Genomic DNA, 22,136 nt, shown 5'->3' with positions numbered 1-22,136 from the left:
GCTTTAACGATTCAGGAAGCTATACTAGTGACTCATCCTGGCTGTGCGTTGTTGTTGACAAGATGCTGACTAAGTTAGAGCTGCTTGATGGTACACTGTAGTACTGTAATATATCACAGGAATAGGTGTTCAGTATTCCTCCAGTGGAACTGCTATCTCTCTGGTTGGTCTCTGCAGGGTAGAGTGCTACCGGGACAGTTTTGTACGGAGTGTGAGTTGTGTTTCTGTTTATCTCTCCATCTCCTCCTTCCCTCTCCTTGTCCCACCCCCCGTAGATTAATTGTGGCGATAAACAATCCGGCAAATCACTGTAGAAGTAATTAAGCACTGCGGTAAACTACTGGAGGTCTGTGTGTGTTAGCCTACTGTTATATTTCTCTCTCACTCTCTCTCGCTCTCTCTCACTCTCTCTCACTCTCTCTCTCTCTCTCTCTCCCTTTTCTCACCCACGCTCTGTGCTCGCTCTGCTCTTTCTATGTCCACCCCTCCCTCCTTGCTTTCTCCCTCCAGCCTCTCTCTTCCTCCATCCCACTCTCTCTCAGGGTGATAAATGAGTTGGATCTGAGGGTGCCCTACTTCCTGTGCGAGTGGAAGGGAGCAGCCACAGGAGACCTGGCGCAGCCGCCTCATAAATCAGTTCCCTCGCAACACGGACAGGCGGAGACGTGGATCCACAGTGGTATGGCCCGCAGACCCAAGCGTTCCCACTGTAATCAATAGAGCCAGTCCTTCTGCAAGGAGCTGACCAACCACGCTAGCACCGTATTTTTTGCAGGCTGACACGGTTGTTACGGTTACTGCAGGGAGGCTATGTTTCACTCCCACGGGAGGTAGAGAAGGGGCAGAACAGTGGAGGGAGGAGGTGGAGGAAGACAGGGGGCAGAACAGTGGAGGGAGGAGGTGGAGGAAGACAGGAGGCAGAACAGTGGAGGGAGGAGGTGGAGGAAGACAGGAGGCAGAACAGTGGAGGGAGGAGGTGGAGGAAGACAGGAGGCAGAACAGTGGAGGGAGGAGGTGGAGGAAGACAGGAGGCAGAACAGTGGAGGGAGGAGGTGGAGGAAGACAGGAGGCAGAATAGTGGAGGGAGGAGGTGGAGGAAGACAGGAGGCAGAATAGTGGAGGGAGGAGGTGGAGGAAGACAGGGAGGCAGAACAGTGGAGGGAGGAGGTGGAGGGAGACAGGGGGCAGAACAGTGGAGGGAGGAGGTGGAGGAAGACGGGGCAGAAGAGTGGAGGGAGGAGGTGGAGGAAGACAGGAGGCAGAACAGTGGAGGGAGGAGGTGGAGGAAGACAGGGAGCAGAACAGTGGAGGGAGGAGGTGGAGGAGGACAGGGGGCAGAACAGTGGAGGGAGGAGGTGGAGGAAGACAGGAGGCAGAACAGTGGAGGGAGGAGGTGGAGGAAGACAGGGGGCAGAACAGTGGAGGGAGGAGGTGGAGGAAGACAGGGAGCAGAACAGTGGAGGGAGGAGGTGGAGGAAGACAGAAGGCAGAACAGTGGAGGGAGGAGGTGGAGGAAGACAGGGAGCAGAACAGTGGAGGGAGGAGGTGGAGGAAGACAGGAGGCAGAACAGTGGAGGGAGGAGGTGGAGGAAGACAGGAGGCAGAACAGTGGAGGGAGGAGGTGGAGGAAGACAGGAGGCAGAACAGTGGAGGGAGGAGGTGGAGGAAGACAGGGGGCAGAACAGTGGAGGGAGGAGGTGGAGGAAGACAGGAGGCAGAACAGTGGAGGGAGGAGGTGGAGGAAGACAGGAGGCAGAACAGTGGAGGGAGGAGGTGGAGGAAGACAGGAGGCAGAACAGTGGAGGGAGGAGGTGGAGGAAGACGAGGCAGAAGAGTGGAGGGAGGACGTGGAGGAAGAGTATGAAGACCGGTTGCTTGGGAGGAAATTATGTTTCTCTATGTAGAGGATATTGACAATAGACTCATAGAGTTGTTACTGTCTGTGGTAAATGTGATACATATTCTATTAGCTGTAATATGTGGTTATTGTTAAAACCAATGTCTGAGATGATTAGATAAATTAAAGGAGAGAAAGACACTATGCTGTTCTGTTTGTAAAGTAGGAGTTTACTGTAAAACTACCTCGTTCTCTTTGTTTGTAAATGAAAGGTTAAAGGTTGTAAGATATTAACAGTGTTAATGGAGATAATTGTGGTGTTTGTTAAGTAGTGGTCTGAAACATGACTTCAGGGAGCTGCTCTTTAGCCTCTTGATATTCTAACTGCATCTGTCTAGCATCATCTATGCAGCAACAGTATCACACCACAGGAGAGGAGAGGAGAGGAGAGGAGAGGAGAGGAGAGGAGAGGAGAGGAGAGGAGAGGAGAGGGCAACATGTTTGAAATGTATCATAAACCAAAACTATAAAGAACACCTTATGAATCTACCACTATCAACCATTAAGCAACTCCTTCACTGCAGTCTGGTGTGCTTAACTTCAACCACACCTATGTGGGCAGTCCAGTTCCTATCTGAGACTTTGTGAGGTCATGACCCCTGGAGAGCTCTATTAGGGGTGCATTCAGGATTGCAATATGTTGTGATGTTGAATGGAACTCACCTCTACACCTTAAGACAACTGCCTTGAATGCGACAGTACCCTGCCAGAGGTACTACAAACAGACAGTTCACTACCCAGTGATGTGTCTGTTGTGAAACATGCACTAGTCGGAATCATTCCAAGTCAACACTTTTTGCAGCAAGCAATAAATGTGTTTGTGTTTATTTATGCCTCAGCACCATACAAAACATTTGGAGCGTGTAGGTATATGTATTTGTGTTTATTTTTGCCTCAGCACCATACAAAACATTAGGAGCGTGTAGGTATATGTGTTTGTTTGTTTGCAACAGGAAGCTGTTGTGTCCAGTCACCTGGGGATGTTAGCTATTTCTGGATAGTAAATCAACTCTAAAATGAATGGTTTTAACGACTGTGGACATGTAAGCTACAGTGTCGTGAAAAAGTATTTGCCCCCTTTTAAATTTTCTCTATTTTTGCATATTTTTGATACTGAATGTTGTCAGATCTTCAGCAAAAAACGAATGTTAGATAAAGGGAACCTGAGTTTACAATTAACAAAAAAAACATACTTGCATGCAGGACTGCTTTTTCTCAGCGACATTTGTGTGTTTACAAGCATGAACTGCTCGTTTAATACTTTTCACGACGCTGTATCTGCCACAGTCCTGGGTTCAAATACTATTTGAAATAATTTCAAATACTTAAGCTGGCTGGCACAATGGAATCAATAACATTGTTGCAAAGCCCACACATCTGCCACTCCAAACCTCACCCATCTGCCACTCCAAACCCCACCCATCTGCCACTCCAAACCTCACCCATCTGCCACTCCAAACCCCACCCATCTGCCACTCCAAACCTCACCCATCTGCCACTCCAAACCTCACCCATCTGCCACTCCAAACCCCACCCATCTGCCACTCCAAACCTCACCCATCTGCCACTCCAAACCTCACCCATCTGCCACTCCAAACCCCACCCATCTGCCACTCCAAACCCCACCCATCTGCCACTCCAAACCTCACCCATCTGCCACTCCAAACCCCACCCATCTGCCACTCCAAACCTCACCCATCTGCCACTCCAAACCCCACCCATCTGCCACTCCAAACCCCACCCATCTGCCACTCCAAACCCCACACATCTGCCACTCCAAACCCCACCCATCTGCCACTCCAAACCCCACCCATCTGCCACTCCAAACCCCACACATCTGCCACTCCAAACCCCACCCATCTGCCACTCCAAACCCCACACATCTGCCACTCCAAACCCCACCCATCTGCCACTCCAAACCCCACCCATCTGCCACTCCAAACCCCACCCATCTGCCACTCCAAACCCCACCCATCTGCCACTCCAAACCCCACCCATCTGCCACTCCAAACCCCACCCATCTGCCACTCCAAACCCCACCCATCTGCCACTCCAAACCTCACCCATCTGCCACTCCAAACCCCACCCATCTGCCACTCCAAACCCCACCCATCTGCCACTCCAAACCCCACCCATCTGCCACTCCAAACCCCACCCATCTGCCATTCCAACCCCGCCCATCTGCCACTCCAACCCCCCCCCTTCTGCAATTCCTTACCTTACCGATCTGCCATTCCAAACCCCTCCCATCTGCCACTCCAAACCCATCATGCTAGAGCAAATGCTCAAAGTAACGGAAATATTTTAAATAGTGTTTGAACCCCAGTCTGCTTCTGAAACACAGAACACCTGATTAAACCCATCCAGTTCAGATAGGGCCAGTGGGTCAGGACCAGGGTCAGGACCAGGGTAAGGGGAGTGAGACTCACGTCGTAGCCGCTGTTCCTGATGCCTCTCCTGGGTCTCTCCCTCATAACCAGCAGGTCCATCTCTGTTCCTCCGGTACTCGGGCTGTTCAGGCTCTGCCTGCTCCGATAGGTCCGCTGCCTCACCTGAGAGTGTCTGCCAATCACAGAGTGTTACAGAGCTCGAATCAATCAGCCAATAAGAAGAGGAATGTGTTGCTCAAACGAGTGCAACAAACTGCCTAAGACAATACAGTTAACTAGGAGAAACTCCTGGTTTCATTATCATCGTCGTGGTCATTGTCTTCTTCGTCATCAACCTCATCATCAGCAGCAGCAACAATGTCATCATGAATCAACATTCTATTATGTTCTATAGGCCTTTCCACCTACACTACCATTCAACAGTCTGGGGTCACTTAGAAACGTCCTTGTTTTTGAAAGAAAAGCAGATTTTTTTGTCCATTAAAATAACATCAAATTGATCAGAAATACAGTGTAGACATTGTTAATGTTGTAAATGACTATTGTAGCTGGAAACGGCTTATTTTTAATGGAATATCTACATAGGCGTACAGAGGCCCATTATCAGCAACCATCCCTCCTGTGTTCCAATGGCACGTTGTGTTAGCTAATCCAAGTTTATCATTTTAAAAGGCTAATTGATCATTAGAAAACCCTTTTGCAATTATGTTAACACAGCTGAAAACTGTTGTCCTGATTAAAGAAGCAATAAAACTGGCCTTCTTTAGACTAGTTGTGTATCTGGAGCATCAGCATTTGTGGGTTCAACTACAGGCTCAAAATGGCCAGAAATAAATAATTTTCTTCTGAAACCCGTCAGTCTATTTTTGTTCTGAGAAATGAAGGCTATTCCATGCAAGAAATTGCCAAGAAACTGAAGATCTCGTACAACGCTGTGTACTACTCCCTTCACAGAACAGCGCAAACTGTCTCTAACCTGAATAGAAAGAGGAGTGGGAGGCCCCGGTGCACAATTGAGCAAGAGAACAAGTACATTAGAGTGTCTAGTTTGAGAAACAGACGCCTCACAAGTCCTCAACTGGCAGCTTCATTAAATAGTACCCGCAAAACACCAGTCTCAACGTCAACAGTGAAGAGGCGACTCCGGGATGCTGGCCTTCTAGGCAGAGTTGCAAAGAAAAAGCCATATCTCAGACTGGCCAATAAAAATAAAATATTAAGATGGGCAAAATAACACAGACACTGGACAGAGGAAAATTGGAAAAAAAAAGTGTTATGGACAGACGAATATAAGTTGGAGGTGTTCGGATCACAAAGAAGAACATTCGTGAGATGCAGAAAACATTTTAATATGCTGGAGGCAATGTGATGGTCTGGGGGTGCTTTGGTGGTGGTAAAGTGGGAGATTTGTACAGGGTAAAAGGGATCTTGAAGAAGGAATGTTATCACTCCATTTTGCAACTCCATGCCTTACCCTGTGGACGGCACTTCATTGGAGCCAATTTCCTCCTACAACAGGACAATGACCCAAAACACAGCTCCAAACTATGCAAGAACTATTTAGGGAAGAAGCAGTCAGCTGGTATTCTGTCTATAATGGAGTGGCCAGCACAGTCACCGGATCTCAACCCTATTGAGCTGTTGTGGGAGCAGCTTGACCGTATGGTACATAAGAAGTGCCCATCAAGCCAATCCAATTTATGGGAGGTGCTTCAGGAAGCATGTGGTGAAATCTCTCCAGATTACCTCAACAAATTGAAAACTAGAATGCCAAAGGTCTGCAAGGCTGTAATTGCTGCAAATGGAGGATTCTTTGACAAAAGCAAAGTTTGAAGGACGCAATGATTTTTAATTGAAATAATAATTGTGTCCTTCAAACTTTGCTTTGTTGACAAGGTTCTAAATTGTATAACAACGTATATTTCCTATTCATTCTGCAACTCATTTCATGTCTGTTTTCATGGAAAACAAGGACATTTCTAAGTGACCCTAAACTTTTGAACGGTTGTGTCAGTCTGAATATAATATCTCCTGAACATAATATCTCCTCCGCCAGATTGATTTGACATAATCCTGTGTTTTTCAATCACTTATCCCTGCCAGCCAATGCTGAAACTCCTAAAACGCCATCATAATGTGGACGTCTTAGTGAGGAGGTAATCTGTATAACACAGCATAACGCAATATTGATACATATTTTCCATTCTGTTGAACAAGATGCTTATCAGTGAACATGCTCTGGGAGTGCTATCTCATCGCTCATCACAGTCCTATCAGCAGGCTGAGCGTGTCTGTAGAGTCTGTCAAACATGTCTCTATGGAAACATCTCACGTTCACCTCACCAGAACCAAAGATGATAGAGACAGGAGAGAGGAGACAGGAGACAGGAGAGAGGAGACAGGAGAGAGGAGACAGGAGAGAGGAGAGGAGACAGGAGAGAGGAGACAGGAGAGAGGAGACAGGAGACAGGAGACAGGAGACAGGAGAGAGGAGACAGGAGACAGGAGACAGGAGAGAGGAGACAGGATACAGGAGAGCGGAGACAGAAGAGAGGAGGAGAAAGGAGACAGGAAACAGGAGAGAGGAGACAGGAGACAGGAGACAGGAGACAGGAGACAGGAGACAGGAGAGAGGAGACAGGAGACAGGAGACAGGAGACAGGAGAGAGGAGACAGGATACAGGAGAGAGGAGACAGAAGAGAGGAGGAGAAAGTAGACAGAAGATAGGAGACAGGAGAGAGGAGACAGGAGAGAGGATACAGGAAACGGGAGAGAGGAGACAGGATACAGGAGAGAGGAGACAGAAGAGAGGAGGAGAAAGGAGACAGAAGATAGGAGACAGGAGAGAGGAGACAGGAGAGAGGACACAGGAGAGAGGAGACAGGAGGAGGAGACAGGAGACAGGACACAGGAGAGAGGAGACAGGAGAGAGGACACAGGAGGAGGGCAACAAGCAGCGAATATGAAGTCTGGTTCTCCAGAGAAACAGAGCGATGAAAACCACAAAACCATCACCTAAACAACACCAACGCAAACATCTGCCTTTCCTTTCTCTTCCTGTGTGTGTGTGTGTGTGTGTGTGTGTGTGTGTGTGTGTGTGTGTGTGTGTGTGTGTGTGTGTGTGTGTGTGTGTGTGTGTGTGTGTGTGTGTGTGTGTGTGTGTGTGTGTGTGTGTGTGTGTGTGTGTGTGTGTGTGTGTGTGTGTGTGTGTGTGTGTGTTCGTGACTGTGCATTATGTAAGTGTATGTGTTTTTCCCTCATCGGCATCCATAACAAACCAAAGCTATTTCTCTCTCTGTCTACATCAGTAGCAATTGATGGCACGACAGAGCAGGGCAGAGCCGGCCCAATGGAGAGCCCCTTATGGGCTCCTCTGCTCTGAGACAAGTACATCAAATCCTCTTATCTCCAGACTGGAGGAGCAGAGAACCAGAGGACCAGGGGCCAGAGCCCAGCACCATCCCAGAGACAGGAGGGGATTAGTCTGATTAAAGAGGCCTGATGAGGCCCTCCTCTGGATCACACAAAGATGATAATGAAACAATTAGACAGACAGACTGCCGTGCTGAGGGAGCATTTATAGAGAGGGAGGGTTAGATGAGGGCATGGAACTGCAGACAGACAACTGGCCAATGACGCTGCGTGACAGACAGAGAGTGTGCCAATCAATGTCCTTGAAAAGCTTTGGAGGAGGGACTATCAAACTACCCACCTACAACTCAACATATATCCCCATCCCCTCCTCTTTCCCCTCACACCCTCCCCCATCTCACCTCCTGCTGGACTTGACGTAGGTGGATGCCCGGTCTTCATCAGGCTCCAGTGGTGGGCCATGCTCTCCAGGTGCCCTCTCATGTCCGTGTCTCTGCCTCTGTGCCAGCGCCCTGCTACCACACCCGCTGCCGTCCGCTGAGGGGAAGTCATAGTAGCCTTTCCTCTTAGCCTTCAGCCTCAGCTTGTTCCTGTAGTGCTCTATGTCGGACTTCTGCTTCAGAGCTAGGTTCACCTGGAGGAGGGAGGCAGGCAGGCAGGCAGGCAGGCAGGCAGGCAGGCAGGCAGGCAGGCAGGCAGGCAGGCAGGCAGGCAGGCAGGCAGGGAGGCAGGCAGGCAGGCAGGCAGGCAGGCAGGCAGGGAGGCAGGGAGGGAGGGAGGGAGGGAGGGAGGGAGGGAGGGAGGGAGGGAGGGAGGGAGGGAGAAAAAGCACAGACATGTAAAAAGTGTGTGTGTGTACGTGTGTGTGCGTGCGTGTGTGTGCGTGTGTGTGTCTCACCTCTCCATTTCCATTGAGGATGGCTGAGTCTTGGCTGCGGTCAGAGGAGGCGGGGCGTGAATAGGTGGGCGGAGCAGTCATGGGCTTTATGGAAATAAGCTGCAGGGAACCAAACGAGGTGTAGTAGGGATCTGAACAAAGAACAAGGAGTTAATACACACTCACCACAAAGAACAAGGAGTTAATACACACTCACCACAAAGAACAAGGAGTTAATACACACTCACCACAAAGAACAAGGAGTTAATACACACTCACCACAAAGAACAAGTCTCTGGACTCTCGCCTAATGGGCCATAAGCACACACACACACACTTTCCCTCTCTCTCTCACACACACACACACGCACACGCACGCACACACACACATGCGCACACACTTTCCCTCTCTCTCACACACACACGCACGCACACACACACACACACACACACACACACGCACACGCACACACTTTCCCTCTCTCTCACACACACACACACACGCGCACGCACACGCACACACCTCCAAGGAAAGCAGTCCCCTTGTCTGGCTACGAGTTACATTGTGACGTTCCATCAAACAGCACTTTGTCACAGACCAACTTGCAGACAGAAGCAGTCTACCACTGAGACGGAGAGGAACAGGAATCACGTCTCTGTGATAGATGAAGACTGACTGACTCTGGGCTTTCTCTCCTTATCCAACATCAGGAGAAGTCGATTCAATTCCAGCTTTTAACTTAGCTGCTAAATTATTCAGATCATTCCATTAAGATAATACTAATCTAGAAAGCCCAGGCCAATTCATACGTGGCTGTATTTTAATCCGATTAACATGACCTTCCAAGACTACTGTAGATAACTGATTAAACTATTCTGTAACATAAATGAAGCCAAAATATATTCTGAAAAGCATCAGCCACAGTGGACTAATGGATAGGCAATCAACATATCAGACCTTTTCTTTCCTTTGAGCCATAAACAAAATATATTCTGTGGCAGAGCAGTCAAACTGCAGTAGGGTGAGACACGTCAGGTGAGAGAGGAACCAGAGACGCTTGGAGCATGACCTCTGCACTCTGGGATTTTATATGTATCTGTCCGTCTCACTGTGTGTGTGTGTGTGTGTGTGTGTGTGTGTGTGTGTGTGTGTGTGTGTGTGTGTGTGTGTGTGTGTGTGTGTGTGTGTGTGTGTGTGTGTGTGTGTGTGTGTGTGTGTGTGTGTGTGTGTGTGTGTGTGTGTGTGTGTCACTGAGCCACTCTGACAGACTGTATCATGTCAGCAGAGCATCTCATACATATTCATCAGGTCCATCTCTCTTGTTACTGCTGAGTGGATACCTTTACTGCTTTAAAAAGAGAGGGAGTGTGTGAGAGAGAGAATGAAGAGAGTGGAGAGAGCGAGCGAGAGAGAGGGTACAGGTGAATCTGTGATGTAAAGTACGGCTAACATGGTCTAATATTACACTTCTGTCAGTGTGTATGCAGACAGGAGAGTGTGCATGCAGACAGGAGAGTGTGCATGCAGACAGGAGTGTGTGCATGCAGACAGGAGTGTGTGCATGCAGACAGGAGAGTGTGCATGCAGACAGGCGAGTGTGCATGCAGACAGGCGAGTGTGCATGCAGACAGGAGAGTGTGTATGCAGACAGGAGAGTATGTATGCAGACAGGAGAGTATGTATGCAGACAGGAGAGTATGTATGCAGACAAGGAGAGTAGGTATGCAGACAAGGAGAGTATGTATGCAGACAGGGGGGTCTGCATGCACGTGCATGTGTGTGTGTGTGTGTGTGTGTGTGTGTGTGTGTGTGTGTGTGTGTGTGTGTGTGTGTGTGTGTGTGTGTGTGTGTGTGTGTGTGTGTGTGTGTGTGTGTGTGTACTGGTCTCACCGTTCTTCTTGCGTGTCTCCTCCTTTGTCAATTTCTGCTGTGCTGTGACTTTCTGAGCCGCCGAGCCCCGACCAGAGTTGAGCTTCTCTGATTCGTTGCTGATGACGGAACCGTCCTCGCTCGGCAACCTGCTGCAGGTAACCATAGCAACAGGAGCGGCTGTGAATTCTGCGATTGTTTGGCTTGGGGAACAGTTATCCCATCCCTCCCATTACTCCCATCCCCTCCTCGCCCCATCCCACCCCTCCCCATCCCACCCCTTCTCATCCCACCCCTCCCTTCTCTCCCCATCCCACCCCCCCTTCCCTCCCCAACCCAACCCTCCCTTCCTCTCCTCTCCCCTCCCCATCCCTCCTCTCCCCTCCCCATCCATGTTTAAAAGCACTGCCATACAGAGGGGGTATTAGAGCCTGTTTAAAAGCACTGCCATACAGAGGGGGTATTAAAGCCTGTTTAAAAGCACTGCCATTCAGAGGGGGTATTAAAGCCTGTTTAAAAGCACTGCCATTCAGAGGGGTATTAAAGCCTGTTTAAATGCACTGCCATACAGAGGGGTATTAAAGCCTGTTTAAAAGCACTGACATACAGAGGGGTATTAAAGCCTGTTTAAAAGCACTGCCATACAGAGGGGTATTAAAGCCTGTTTAAAAGCACTGCCATTCAGAGGGGGTATTAAAGCCTGTTTAAAAGCACTGCCATACAGAGGGGTATTAGAGCCTGTTTAAAAGCACTGTCATACAGAGGGGTATTAGAGCCTGTTTAAAAGCACTGCCATTCAGAGGGGTATTAAAGCCTGTTTAAAAGCACTGCCATTCAGAGGGGGTATTTAAGGATGTTTAAAAGCACTGCCATTCAGAGGGGTATTTCAAGCACTGACTGTTGACGCCTTAGTATCCAACACTGACCCCTGTCCAAAATGTATCCTGTAATAGTATGGTAATAATCAGAGACAGACAGTGCTGTCCTGTAATAATCATAATAGAGACAGGCAGTGCTGTCCTGTAACAGTCATAATAGAGACAGACAGTGCTGTCCTGTAACAGTCATAATAGAGACAGGCAGTGCTGTCCTGTAACAGTCATAATAGAGACAGGCAGTGCTGTCCTGTAACAGTCATAATAGAGACAGACAGTGCTGTCCTGTAACAGTCATAATAGAGACAGGCAGTGCTGTCCTGTAACAGTCATAATAGAGACAGACAGTGCTGTCCTGTAACAGTCATAATAGAGACAGGCAGTGCTGTCCTGTAACAGTCATAATAGAGACAGGCAGTGCTGTCCTGTAACAGTCATAATAGAGACAGACAGTGCTGTCCTGTAACAGTCATAATAGAGTGGTAGTGTGGGGGGGGTGGTGGTGATGGTGGTAGTGTGGGGGGTGGTGGTGGTGGTAGTGTGGGGGGGGTGGTGGTGATGGTGGTAGTGTGGGGGGGGGGGGGTGGTGATGGTGGTAGTGTGGGGGGTGGTGGTGGTAGTGTGGGGGGGTGGTGGTGATGGTGTGGGTGGTGGTGGTGATGGTGGTAGTGTGGGGGGGGGGGGGGGTGATGGTGGTAGTGTGGGGGGTGGTGGTGGTAGTGTGGTGGGGGTGGTGGTGATGGTGTGGGGGGTGGTGGTGATGGTGGTAGTGTGGGGGGTGGTGGTGGTAGTGTGGGGGGGGTGGTGGTGATGGTGTGGGGGTGGTGGTGGTAGTGTGGGGGGAGGGGTGGTGATGGTGTGGGGGGTGGTGGTGATGGTGGTGGTGTGGGGGGTAGGGGTGGTGGTAGTGTGGTGGGTGGTGGGTTTCTAACTTTAATTTACATGTTGATAGATTTGACTGGTAGGGGAGGGCTCTCTCAGTATTCTACCATTGGGTGCTTTTTATTTGTGCTGTTTTGGGAAAGTGATGTGTTGCACTCCATTGGTCCATGCAAATTGCATCCTGGTCCCAGAAATATAATGAACACCACCTGTTATTGTTTTACTCAATAACATAAAAGTAGCTCAAGATCATCTGGGGAAGCCTGTGCAGCAAACACTCTACTCAAGTGTCTCTTCAGTCTTCCTTATTCCGTCTGTCTCAGTATATTGCCTCTGTATATGAATCAGCAGTGAGGCAGTAGTTTTACACAGACAGTGTGCTATGAATGTGCTGGGGAATGCAAGTCACGAGTGGAAACGGTTGTGATGATGTCACCAAGTGGTTAAGGCTGTGATGATGTCACCAAGGAGATAAGGCTGTGTTGTCACCAAGTGGATAAGGCTATGATGATGTCACCAAGTGGTTAAGGCTGTGATGATGTCACCAAGGAGATAAGGCTGTGTTGTCACCAAGTGGATAAGGCTATGAAGATGTCACCAATGGATAAGGCTATGATGATGTCACCAAGTGGTTAAGGCTGTGATGATGTCACCAAGGAGATAAGGCTGTGTTGTCACCAAGTGGATAAGGCTATGAAGATGTCACCAGTGGATAAGGCTATGATGATGTCACCAAGTGGTTAAGGCTGTGATGATGTCACCAAGGAGATAAGGCTGTGTTGTCACCAAGTGGATAAGGCTATGAAGATGTCACCAGTGGATAAGGCTGTGATGATGTCACCAATGAGATAAGGCTGTGTTGTCACCAAGTGGATAAGGCTATGATGATGTCACCAAGTGGTTAAGGCTATGAAGATGTCACCAGTGGAGAAGGCTATGATGATGTCACCAGTGGATAAGGCTGTGATGATGTCACCAAAGTGGATAATAGATGCAGTTAAGGGGTCGATTGATGCAGAGTGTTCCATTGACCAGATTGGCGCACTTTCAACAAATCTGATCTAACAAGATACGATATTCGTCAAATCTTTCATGATATTTAAAAAAAAAATGTTTATCCCCAATTGGGTCTTGTCTCATGGCTGCAACTCCCGTACAGACTCGGGAGAGGCGAATGTCGAGAGCCGTGCATCCTCCAAAACACAACCCAACCAGGCCGCACTGCTTCTTGACACAATGCCCACTTCACCCGGAAGCCAGCCGCACCAATGTGTCGCAGGAAACAGCGTATACCTGGCGACCGTGTCAGCGTGCACGGGCCCTCCACAGGAGTTGCTAGTGCGTGATGGGACAAGGACATCCCTGCCGGCCAAACCCTCCCCTAACCCAGACGACGCTGGGCTAATTGTGCGCCGCCCCATGGGTCTCCCGGTCGCGGCCGGCTTCGACAGAGCCTGGACTCGAACCCAGAATCTCTAGTGGCACAGCTAGCACTGTGATGCAGGGCCTTAGACCACTGAGACAGAGCCTGGACTCGAACTCAGAATCTCTAGTGGCACAGCTAGCACTGTGATGCAGAGCCTTAGACCACTGAGACAGAGCCTGGACTCAAACCCAGAATCTCTAGTAACACAGCTAGCACTGTGATGCAGAGCCTCAGACCACTGAGACAGAGCCTGGACTCAAACCCAGAATCTCTAGTGGCACAGCTAGCACTGTGATGCAGGGCCTTAGACCACTGAGACAGAGCCTGGACTCGAACTCAGAATCTCTAGTGGCACAGCTAGCACTGTGATGCAGGGCCTTAGACCACTGAGACAGAGCCTGGACTCAAACCCAGAATCTCTAGTAACACAGCTAGCACTGTGATGCAGAGCCTTAGACCACTGCACCACTCGGGAGGCACATCTTTCATGATTTATATGTTGTAACAGGCCACAATGTGGTTACTTAAGTCCGATTTGGATATATTTGGCTGTTTTTGCTGCATACGATGTAGAAGTTGTTTATTTTCAGTTTTAGAAGAACACAAAAGGCTAACTCCTGTTCGTATAAGCTGGTTAATCGTTGGTGGTAGTCAAAGTCATTTTTAACTGTAATTGATTGTTTGATTGGTGACGATGACATGAACATGTGTTGGGGTTGACATCCATAGAAGCATTATACTCTGATTTTTACCTCAACATAATGTGAGATACTGGATCTTTCCCCCACATCCCTTTCCCCATGCGTTTCCATGGGAATTCCATTGTTTTGGTCGAGTTCGATTGACCTCTTTACCGCATCTATGCTGTGATGATGTCACCAAAGTGGATAAGGCTGTGATGATGTCACCAAGCTGCTGTTCGTCTTGACTCAGCTAAAGAAACTCTAAACATAGGTCTAGTGGTAGTCACAACAACACACCAGCCCAACCATGGATGAGAAGCCAAAGATAACAGGAATCACTTTGTTGACGGTGAGAAGGATCAGAACCTTGAGTTCAGGGTCACAAGATGCTCCAAAAACAATCCCTTTATCTGTTTCATATTCTAAACTTCACCAGAACCAATCCTCATTCCATCCTTGTTCTTCTGCAGCATTGTGAAAAATGAAGTCCTTTTCTGCTCCCTCATAGAACAATTTAGCATGATTTAGCATTTGCCTAAGGGCCCCCCTGTCCCTGTCAGATGTGGTGATTGGTTGATTCCACCTGCCCATACAGAGACACCCCTCTAATGATTCACTATTACTCAGCATGGGGGTGGAGTATGATGATGTCAGAGGACAGAAGTGTTCTATTCCATTATATTCTATTCCATTCTGTTCTATTCTATTCTATTCCATTCACTTCTAATATATTCTATTCCATTGTATTCAATTATAATATATTGTATTCCATTCCAATCTATTCAGTTCTGATCTACTCTATTCAGTTCTAATCTATTCCATTCCATTCAGTTCTATTCTATTCCATTCCATTCTATTGAGTTCTGATCTATTCTATTCAATTAAGTTCTATTCGGTTCTAATCTATTCTATTCCATTCCATTCCATTCAGTTCTAATCTAATCTATTCCATTCCATTCAGTTCTAATCTATTCTATTCTAATCCAGTCCATTCCATTCAGTTCTAATCTATTCTAGTCCAGTCCATTCTATTCAGTTCTAATCTATTATATTCTATCACATCATACATGGCAGACCACAGCTGAGCTTCACCACAACTCTTATAACCCTGCCTCTTAAAGTCAGCACGTTGTAATTTGTCATTTAAAAGCCTCCAAACTGCCCCTGAATTCCCCCTGGCTACCCTCGACTATCCATTTAACTAGAGATGCTTGTCAACATCCACAGTACAATAACAGAAAACATGGGAAGAAGACTTTAGGCATCTGTGTAGTGCATTAGGATGGTGAGGGTTTTATGAAGGTCTAGCCAACATCAAAGTAGGACATACAGTAAACTAGGTAAGGAGGTAAGGAGATAACGTCGTGGTAACATCATTGTCTCATCCAGAACAGCATTAAGGATTTTACCCACAGGGCCAATTCACTCATAATAGTCTTATGGAAAGATATCAGGGAAATTCCTTTAACGTAGACAAAAGCAGAGGTAAAAATACCATTCCTGAATAAATTGCTGTGATTCAACTGATAATAATCTGAGGTCAACGGATCTCAGGAAAGCTCTTCAAGACAAGCATACTAGAGTAAATGTATTCCTGAAATATCTCCCCTCTCTATATTTAACTGAATAACAATAGTCTGACGTGAATGGAGCTCAGCTACTAGCCAGTCACATCCTCTCTCCTCTGCAGGAGCACAATAGGCTTATCCAGCTCAGTAACATCACATCTGATTGGCTCAACACAAAACAAGTAGTTTAAACTGTAGATATATTCCTATGACACCCTCTGTATGGCCATGTGAGGTGACTTTAGTACCTCTTGCGTATGTCCGAGTTGAGGGTCTTCTTGTTGGCGGTGCCGTCCTGGTGCAGGGCTTTCTCCAGGGAGAGGGAGAGGTGGGCTTCCCGGATGGGCAGGGGCAGCACCAGGGTGTCCTGGGTCACGGGGAGGGTCTCTCCCTCCCCACCCTGCACCCGGCCCAGGTGCTGCTTGGCATAGTCAAATCCCTGGACAGGCTGTAGGGAGGACGATGGGGGGAGAGAGATGAGTGGAAACAGGTGAGTGATGGATGCAAGCTTTCTGTCTCAATGGCCATCTAATGACGCACGCACGCACGCACACACGCACGCACGCACGCACGCACACACACAGGGTCAGCATATTATGTATACACAGAGACAAATGCACATTTAAAGAGACATACTAAACTTGTGAAGGTGGTAAATGACCTTTTAATGGCGTCAGACCGAGGCTCTGCATCTATCCTCGTGCTCCTAGACCTTAGTGCTGCTTTTGATACCATCGATCACCACATTCTTTTGGAGAGATTGGAAACCTAAATTGGTCTACACGGACAAGTTCTGGCCTGGTTTAGATCTTATCTGTCGGGAAGATTTCAGTTTGTCTCTGTGAATGGTTTGTCCTCAAATCAACTGTAAATTTCAGTGTTCCTCAAGGCTCCATTTTAGGACCACTATTGTTTTCACTATATATTTTACCTCTAGGTGATGTCATTCGGTAACATAATGTTAACTTTCACTGCTATGCAGACGGCATACATCTGTACATTTCGATCTTCTGTTGAATCTGACAATTGATCTTGATGGTTGTACTGTCGTCTCAAATAAAACTGTGAAGGACCTCGGCGTTACTCTGGACCCTGATCTCTCTTTTGACGAACATATCAAGACTGTTTCAACGACAGCTTTTTCCATCTATGTAACATTGCAAAAATCAGAAACTTTCTGTCCAAAAATTATGCAGAAAAAGTAATCCATGCTTTTGTCACTTCTAGGTTAGACTACTGCAATGCTCTACTTTCCGGCTACCCGGATAAAGCACTAAATAAACTTCAGTTAGTGCTAAACACGACTGCTAGAATCTTGACTAGAACCAAAAAATTTGATCATATTACTCCAGTGCTAGCCTCTCTACACTGGCTTCCTGTTAAGGCAAGGGCTGATTTCAAGGTTTTACTGCTAACCTACAAAGCATTAAATGGGCTTGCTACTAGCTATCTTTCTGATTTGGTCCTGCCGTACATACCAACACGTACGCTACGGTCACAAGACGCAGGCCTTCTAACTGTCCCTAGAATTTCTAAGCAAACAGCTGGAGACAGAGAGACGCAGACTCGGTCTCGACCTTTAAGTCTTTATTGAAGACTCATCTTTTCAGTAGGTCCTATGATTGAGGGTAGTCTGGCCCAGGAGTGTGAAGGTGAACGGAAAAGCACTGGAGCAACGAACCGCCCTTGCTGTCTCTGCCCTGCCGGTTCCCCTCTCTCCACTGGGATTCTCTGCCTCTAACCCTATTACAGGGGCTGAGTCACTGGCTTACTGATGCTCTTTCATGCCGTCCCTAGGAGGGGTTCGTCACTTGAGTGGGCTGAGTCACTGACGTGATCTTCCTGTCTGGGTTGGTGCCCCCCCTTGGGTGTGTGCAGTGGGGAGATCTTCGTGGGCTATACTCAGCCTTGTCTCAGGATGGTAAGTTGGTGGTTGAAGATATCCCTCTAGTGGTGTGGGGGCTGTGCTTTGGCAGTGGGTGGGATTATATCTTTCCTGTTTGGCCCTGTCCAAGGGTATTGTCAGACGGGGGCATGGTGTCTCCCCGCCTGTCTCAGCCTCCAGTATTTATGCTGCAATGTGTCGGGGGGGCTAGGGTCAGTCTGTTATATCTGGAGTATTTCTCTTGTCTTATCCGGTGTCCTGTGTGAATTTAAGTATGCTCTCTCTAATTCTCTCTCTCTTTTTCTCTCTCTCTCTCTCTTTCTTTCTTTCTTTCTTTCTTTCTTTCTTTCTTTCTTTCTTTATCTCAGAGGACATGAGCCCTAGGACCATGCCTCAGGACTACCTGGCCTGATGACTACTTGCTGTCCCCAGTCCACCTGGTCGTGCTGCTGCTCCAGTTTCAACTGTACTGCCTGCGGCTATGGAACCCTGACCTGTTCACCGGACGTGCTACCTGTCCCAGACCTGCTGTTTTCAACTCTCTAGAGACAGCAGGAGCGGTAGAGATACTCTGAATGATCGGCTATGAAAAGCCAACTGACATTTACTCCTGAGGTGCTGACCTAATGCACCCTCTACAACCACTGTAATTATTATTATTTGACCCTGCTGGTCATCTATGAACACTTGAACATCTTGGTCATGTTCTGTTATAATCTCCACCCGGCACAGCCAGAAGAGGACTGGCCACCCCTCACAGCCTGGTTCCTCTCTAGGTTCTGACCTTTCTAGGGGGTTTTTCCTAGCCACCGTGCTTCTACACCTGCTTTGCTTGCTGTGTGGGGTTTTAGGCTGGGTTTCTGTACAGCACTTTGTGACATCAGCTGATGTAAGAAGGCCTTTATAAATACATTTGATTGATTGATACACACATTTAAAGAGACATACAGGCAGTCAGACAGACACACACATTCAGACAGAAAACCGAAATACCTAAATGACTTTTCAGAACTCTAGTTCATGTATTAATGGGATATCTATCCTGTGTCTTGAACTCCATACACATCGTTTTTATGAAGACTTCTTTGATCTCACTTTCTCTCCTTCTAATGTCTAATAAATGAATCACAGTGGGCAATAAAAAGATGAGATTCAAAGACTTCTCAAAAATATTCTAATGTAGTCAGACTCCAGACGGAAGAGGAGAGAGACACAGTGGGGTTTATATAAAAGTCTTAAACACACACACAGAGGTGTGGATGGTGGTGAAGTTTTCATGCAGACTAAAAGTGCTGGCTGCAGGGTTGTCAGAGGGGTGGTTCTCAGAGGGATATAGAGGGAAAGTGCTGGCTGCAGGGCTGTCAGAGGAGTGGTTCTCAGAGGGATATAGAGGGAAAGTGCTGGCTGCAGGGCTGTCAGAGGAGTGGTTCTCAGAGGGATATAGAGGGGAAGTGCTGGCTGCAGGGCTGTCAGAGGAGTGGTTCTCAGAGGGATATAGAGGGAAAGTGCTGGCTGCAGGGCTGTCAGAGGAGTGGTTCTCAGAGGGATATAGAGGGGAAGTGCTGGCTGCAGGGCTGTCAGAGGAGTGGTTCTCAGAGGGATATAGAGGGGAAGTGCTGGCTGCAGGGCTGTCAGAGGGGTGGTTCTCAGAGGGATATAGAGCGGAAGTGCTGGCTGCAGGGCTGTCAGAGGAGTGGTTCTCAGAGGGATATAGAGGGAAGTGCTGGCTGCAGGGCTGTCAGAGGAGTGGTTCTCAGAGGGATATAGAGGGGAAGTGCTGGCTGCAGGGCTGTCAGAGGAGTGGTTCTCAGAGGGATATAGAGGGGAAGTGCTGGCTGCAGGGCTGTCAGATGGGTGGTTCTCAGAGGGATATAGAGGGGAAGTGCTGGCTGCAGGGCTGTCAGAGGGGTGGTTCTCAGAGGGATATAGAGGGAAAGTGCTGGCTGCAGGGCTGTCAGAGGAGTGGTTCTCAGAGGGATATAGAGGGGAAGTGCTGGCTGCAGGGCTGTCAGTGTTATGCTGGTGAATGAGGACCCAAAAGCGACTTAATAGAAACAGAGTCTTTATTCCAGTCTTAAACAAAAAACGATACTCCTGGATATTATCTTAGGTAAATCCAAAACAGGAAAACTGAAATCCTCTCGTCAGTAGAGAGGAACGACTGGAGACGCGACCACAGACTGCAGGTCGCTTCGGGAAGGCACAGGCCGTAGCTGACATAGACACCTGCTCACACGCAGCATCTGAAGAAGGCAAAAACACGACAGGGCGGAACAAGGACACAGAACAGCAAACATCAAATAAGGATCCGACAAGGACAGAAGCGGAAAACAGAGGGAGAAATAGGGCCTCTAATCAGAGGGCAAAATAGGGGACAGGTGTGAAAGAGTAAATGAGGTAGTTAGGAGAATGAGGAACAGCTGGGAGCAGGAACGGAACGATAGAGAGAGAGAGAGCGAGAGAGGGAGAGAGGGAGGGGGAGAGAGAGGGATAGAAAAAGGGAAAGAACCTAATAAGACCAGCAGAGGGAAACGAATAGAAGGGAAGCACAGGGACAAGACATGATAATCAATGACAAAACATGACAGTACCCCCCCACTCACCAAGCGCCTCCTGGCGCACTCGAGGAGGAACCCTGGCGGCAACGGAGGAAATCATCAATCAACGAACGGTCCAGCACGTCCCGAGATGGAACCCAACTCCTCTCCTCAGGACCGTAACCCTCCCAATCCACTAAGTACTGGTGACCACGTCCCCGAGAACGCATGTCCATGATCTTTCGTACCTTGTAAATAGGTGCGCCCTCGACAAGGACGGGGGGGGGGGAGGGAAGACGAACGGGGGCGCGAAGAAAAGGCTTGACACAGGAGACATGGAAGACAGGGTGGACGCGACGAAGATGTCGCGGAAGAAGCAGTCGCACAGCGACAGGATTGACGACCTGAGAGACACGGAACGGACCAATGAACCGCGGAGTCAACTTGCGAGAAGCTGTCGTAAGGGGAAGGTTACGAGTGGAAAGCCACACTCTCTGACCGCGACAATACCTAGGACTCTTAATCCTACGTTTATTGGCGGCTCTCACAGTCTGCGCCCTGTAACGGCAAAGTGCAGACCTGACCCTCCTCCAGGTGCGCTCACAACGTTGGACAAAAGCCTGAGCGGAGGGAACGCTGGACTCGGCGAGCTGGGACGAGAACAGAGGAGGCTGGTACCCAAGACTACTCTGAAACGGAGATAGCCCGGTAGCAGACGAAGGAAGCGAGTTGTGAGCGTATTCTGCCCAGGGAAGCTGTTCTGCCCAAGACGCAGGGTTTCGAAAAGAAAGGCTGCGTAATATGCGACCAATCGACTGATTGGCCCTTTCTGCTTGACCGTTAGACTGGGGATGAAACCCGGAAGAGAGACTGACGGAAGCACCAATCAAACGACAGAACTCCCTCCAAAACTGTGACGTGAATTGCGGGCATCTGTCTGAAACGGCGTCTAACGGGAGGCCATGAATTCTGAACACATTCTCAATGATGATTTGTGCCGTCTCCTTAGCGGAAGGAAGCTTAGCGAGGGGAATGAAATGTGCCGCCTTAGAGAACCTATCGACAACCGTAAGAATCACAGTCTTCCCCGCAGACGAAGGCAGACCGGTAATAAAGTCTAAGGCGATGTGAGACCATGGTCGAGAAGGAATGGGAAGCGGTCTGAGACGACCGGCAGGAGGAGAGTTACCTGACTTAGTCTGCGCGCAGTCCGAACAAGCAGCCACGAAACGGCGCGTGTCACGCTCCTGAGTAGGCCACCAAAACCGCTGGCGAATAGAAGCAAGCGTACCCCGAACGCCGGGGTGGCCAGCTAACTTGGCAGAGTGAGCCCACTGAAGAACAGCCAGACGAGTAGAGACAGGAACGAACAGAAGGTTACTAGGACAAGCGCGCGGCGACGCAGTGTGAGTGAGTGCTTGCTTTACCTGTCTCTCAATTCCCCAGACAGTCAACCCGACAACACGCCCTTCAGGGAGAATCCCCTCGGGGTCGGTAGAAGCCACAGAAGAACTAAAGAGACGGGATAAGGCATCAGGCTTGGTGTTCTTATTTCCCGGACGATAAGAAATCACGAACTCGAAACGAGCGAAAAACAACGCCCAACGAGCTTGACGTGCATTAAGTCGTTTGGCAGAACGGATGTACTCAAGGTTCTTATGGTCAGTCCAAACGACAAAAGGGACGGTCGCCCCCTCCAACCACTGTCGCCATTCGCCTATGGCTAAGCGGATGGCGAGCAGTTCGCGGTTACCCACATCATAGTTGCGTTCCGATGGCGACAGGCGATGAGAAAAATAAGCGCAAGGATGGACCTTATCGTCAGAATGGAAGCGCTGGGACAGAATGGCTCCCACGCCCACCTCTGAAGCGT

At 48.7% G+C, this 22,136-nt stretch overlaps 1 protein-coding gene across 3 annotated transcripts in view; it reads right to left on the bottom strand.

The window, feature by feature from the left end:
• The window catches only part of kiaa1549lb (KIAA1549-like b), a 159,116-nt gene that overhangs the window by 6,885 nt on the left and 130,095 nt on the right, over nucleotides 1-22,136 (bottom strand). For all 3 annotated transcript variants that reach the window (XM_071399932.1, XM_071399933.1, XM_071399934.1), the window contains exons 13-17: nucleotides 16,090-16,289; nucleotides 10,429-10,559; nucleotides 8,559-8,689; nucleotides 8,062-8,294; nucleotides 4,327-4,459 (exon numbers count right to left, since the gene is read on the bottom strand). In XM_071399932.1, the coding sequence (XP_071256033.1) occupies nucleotides 4,327-4,459; nucleotides 8,062-8,294; nucleotides 8,559-8,689; nucleotides 10,429-10,559; nucleotides 16,090-16,289 (828 nt within the window). The remainder of the gene's footprint in view (nucleotides 1-4,326; nucleotides 4,460-8,061; nucleotides 8,295-8,558; nucleotides 8,690-10,428; nucleotides 10,560-16,089; nucleotides 16,290-22,136) is intronic.

Source organism: Salvelinus alpinus, chromosome 5, assembly GCF_045679555.1.
Source record: "Salvelinus alpinus chromosome 5, SLU_Salpinus.1, whole genome shotgun sequence".
Classification (NCBI taxonomy): Eukaryota; Metazoa; Chordata; class Actinopteri; order Salmoniformes; family Salmonidae; genus Salvelinus; species Salvelinus alpinus.
Note: the sequence above shows the minus strand (reverse complement) of the source record. Positions and strands in the feature narration are given on the sequence as shown.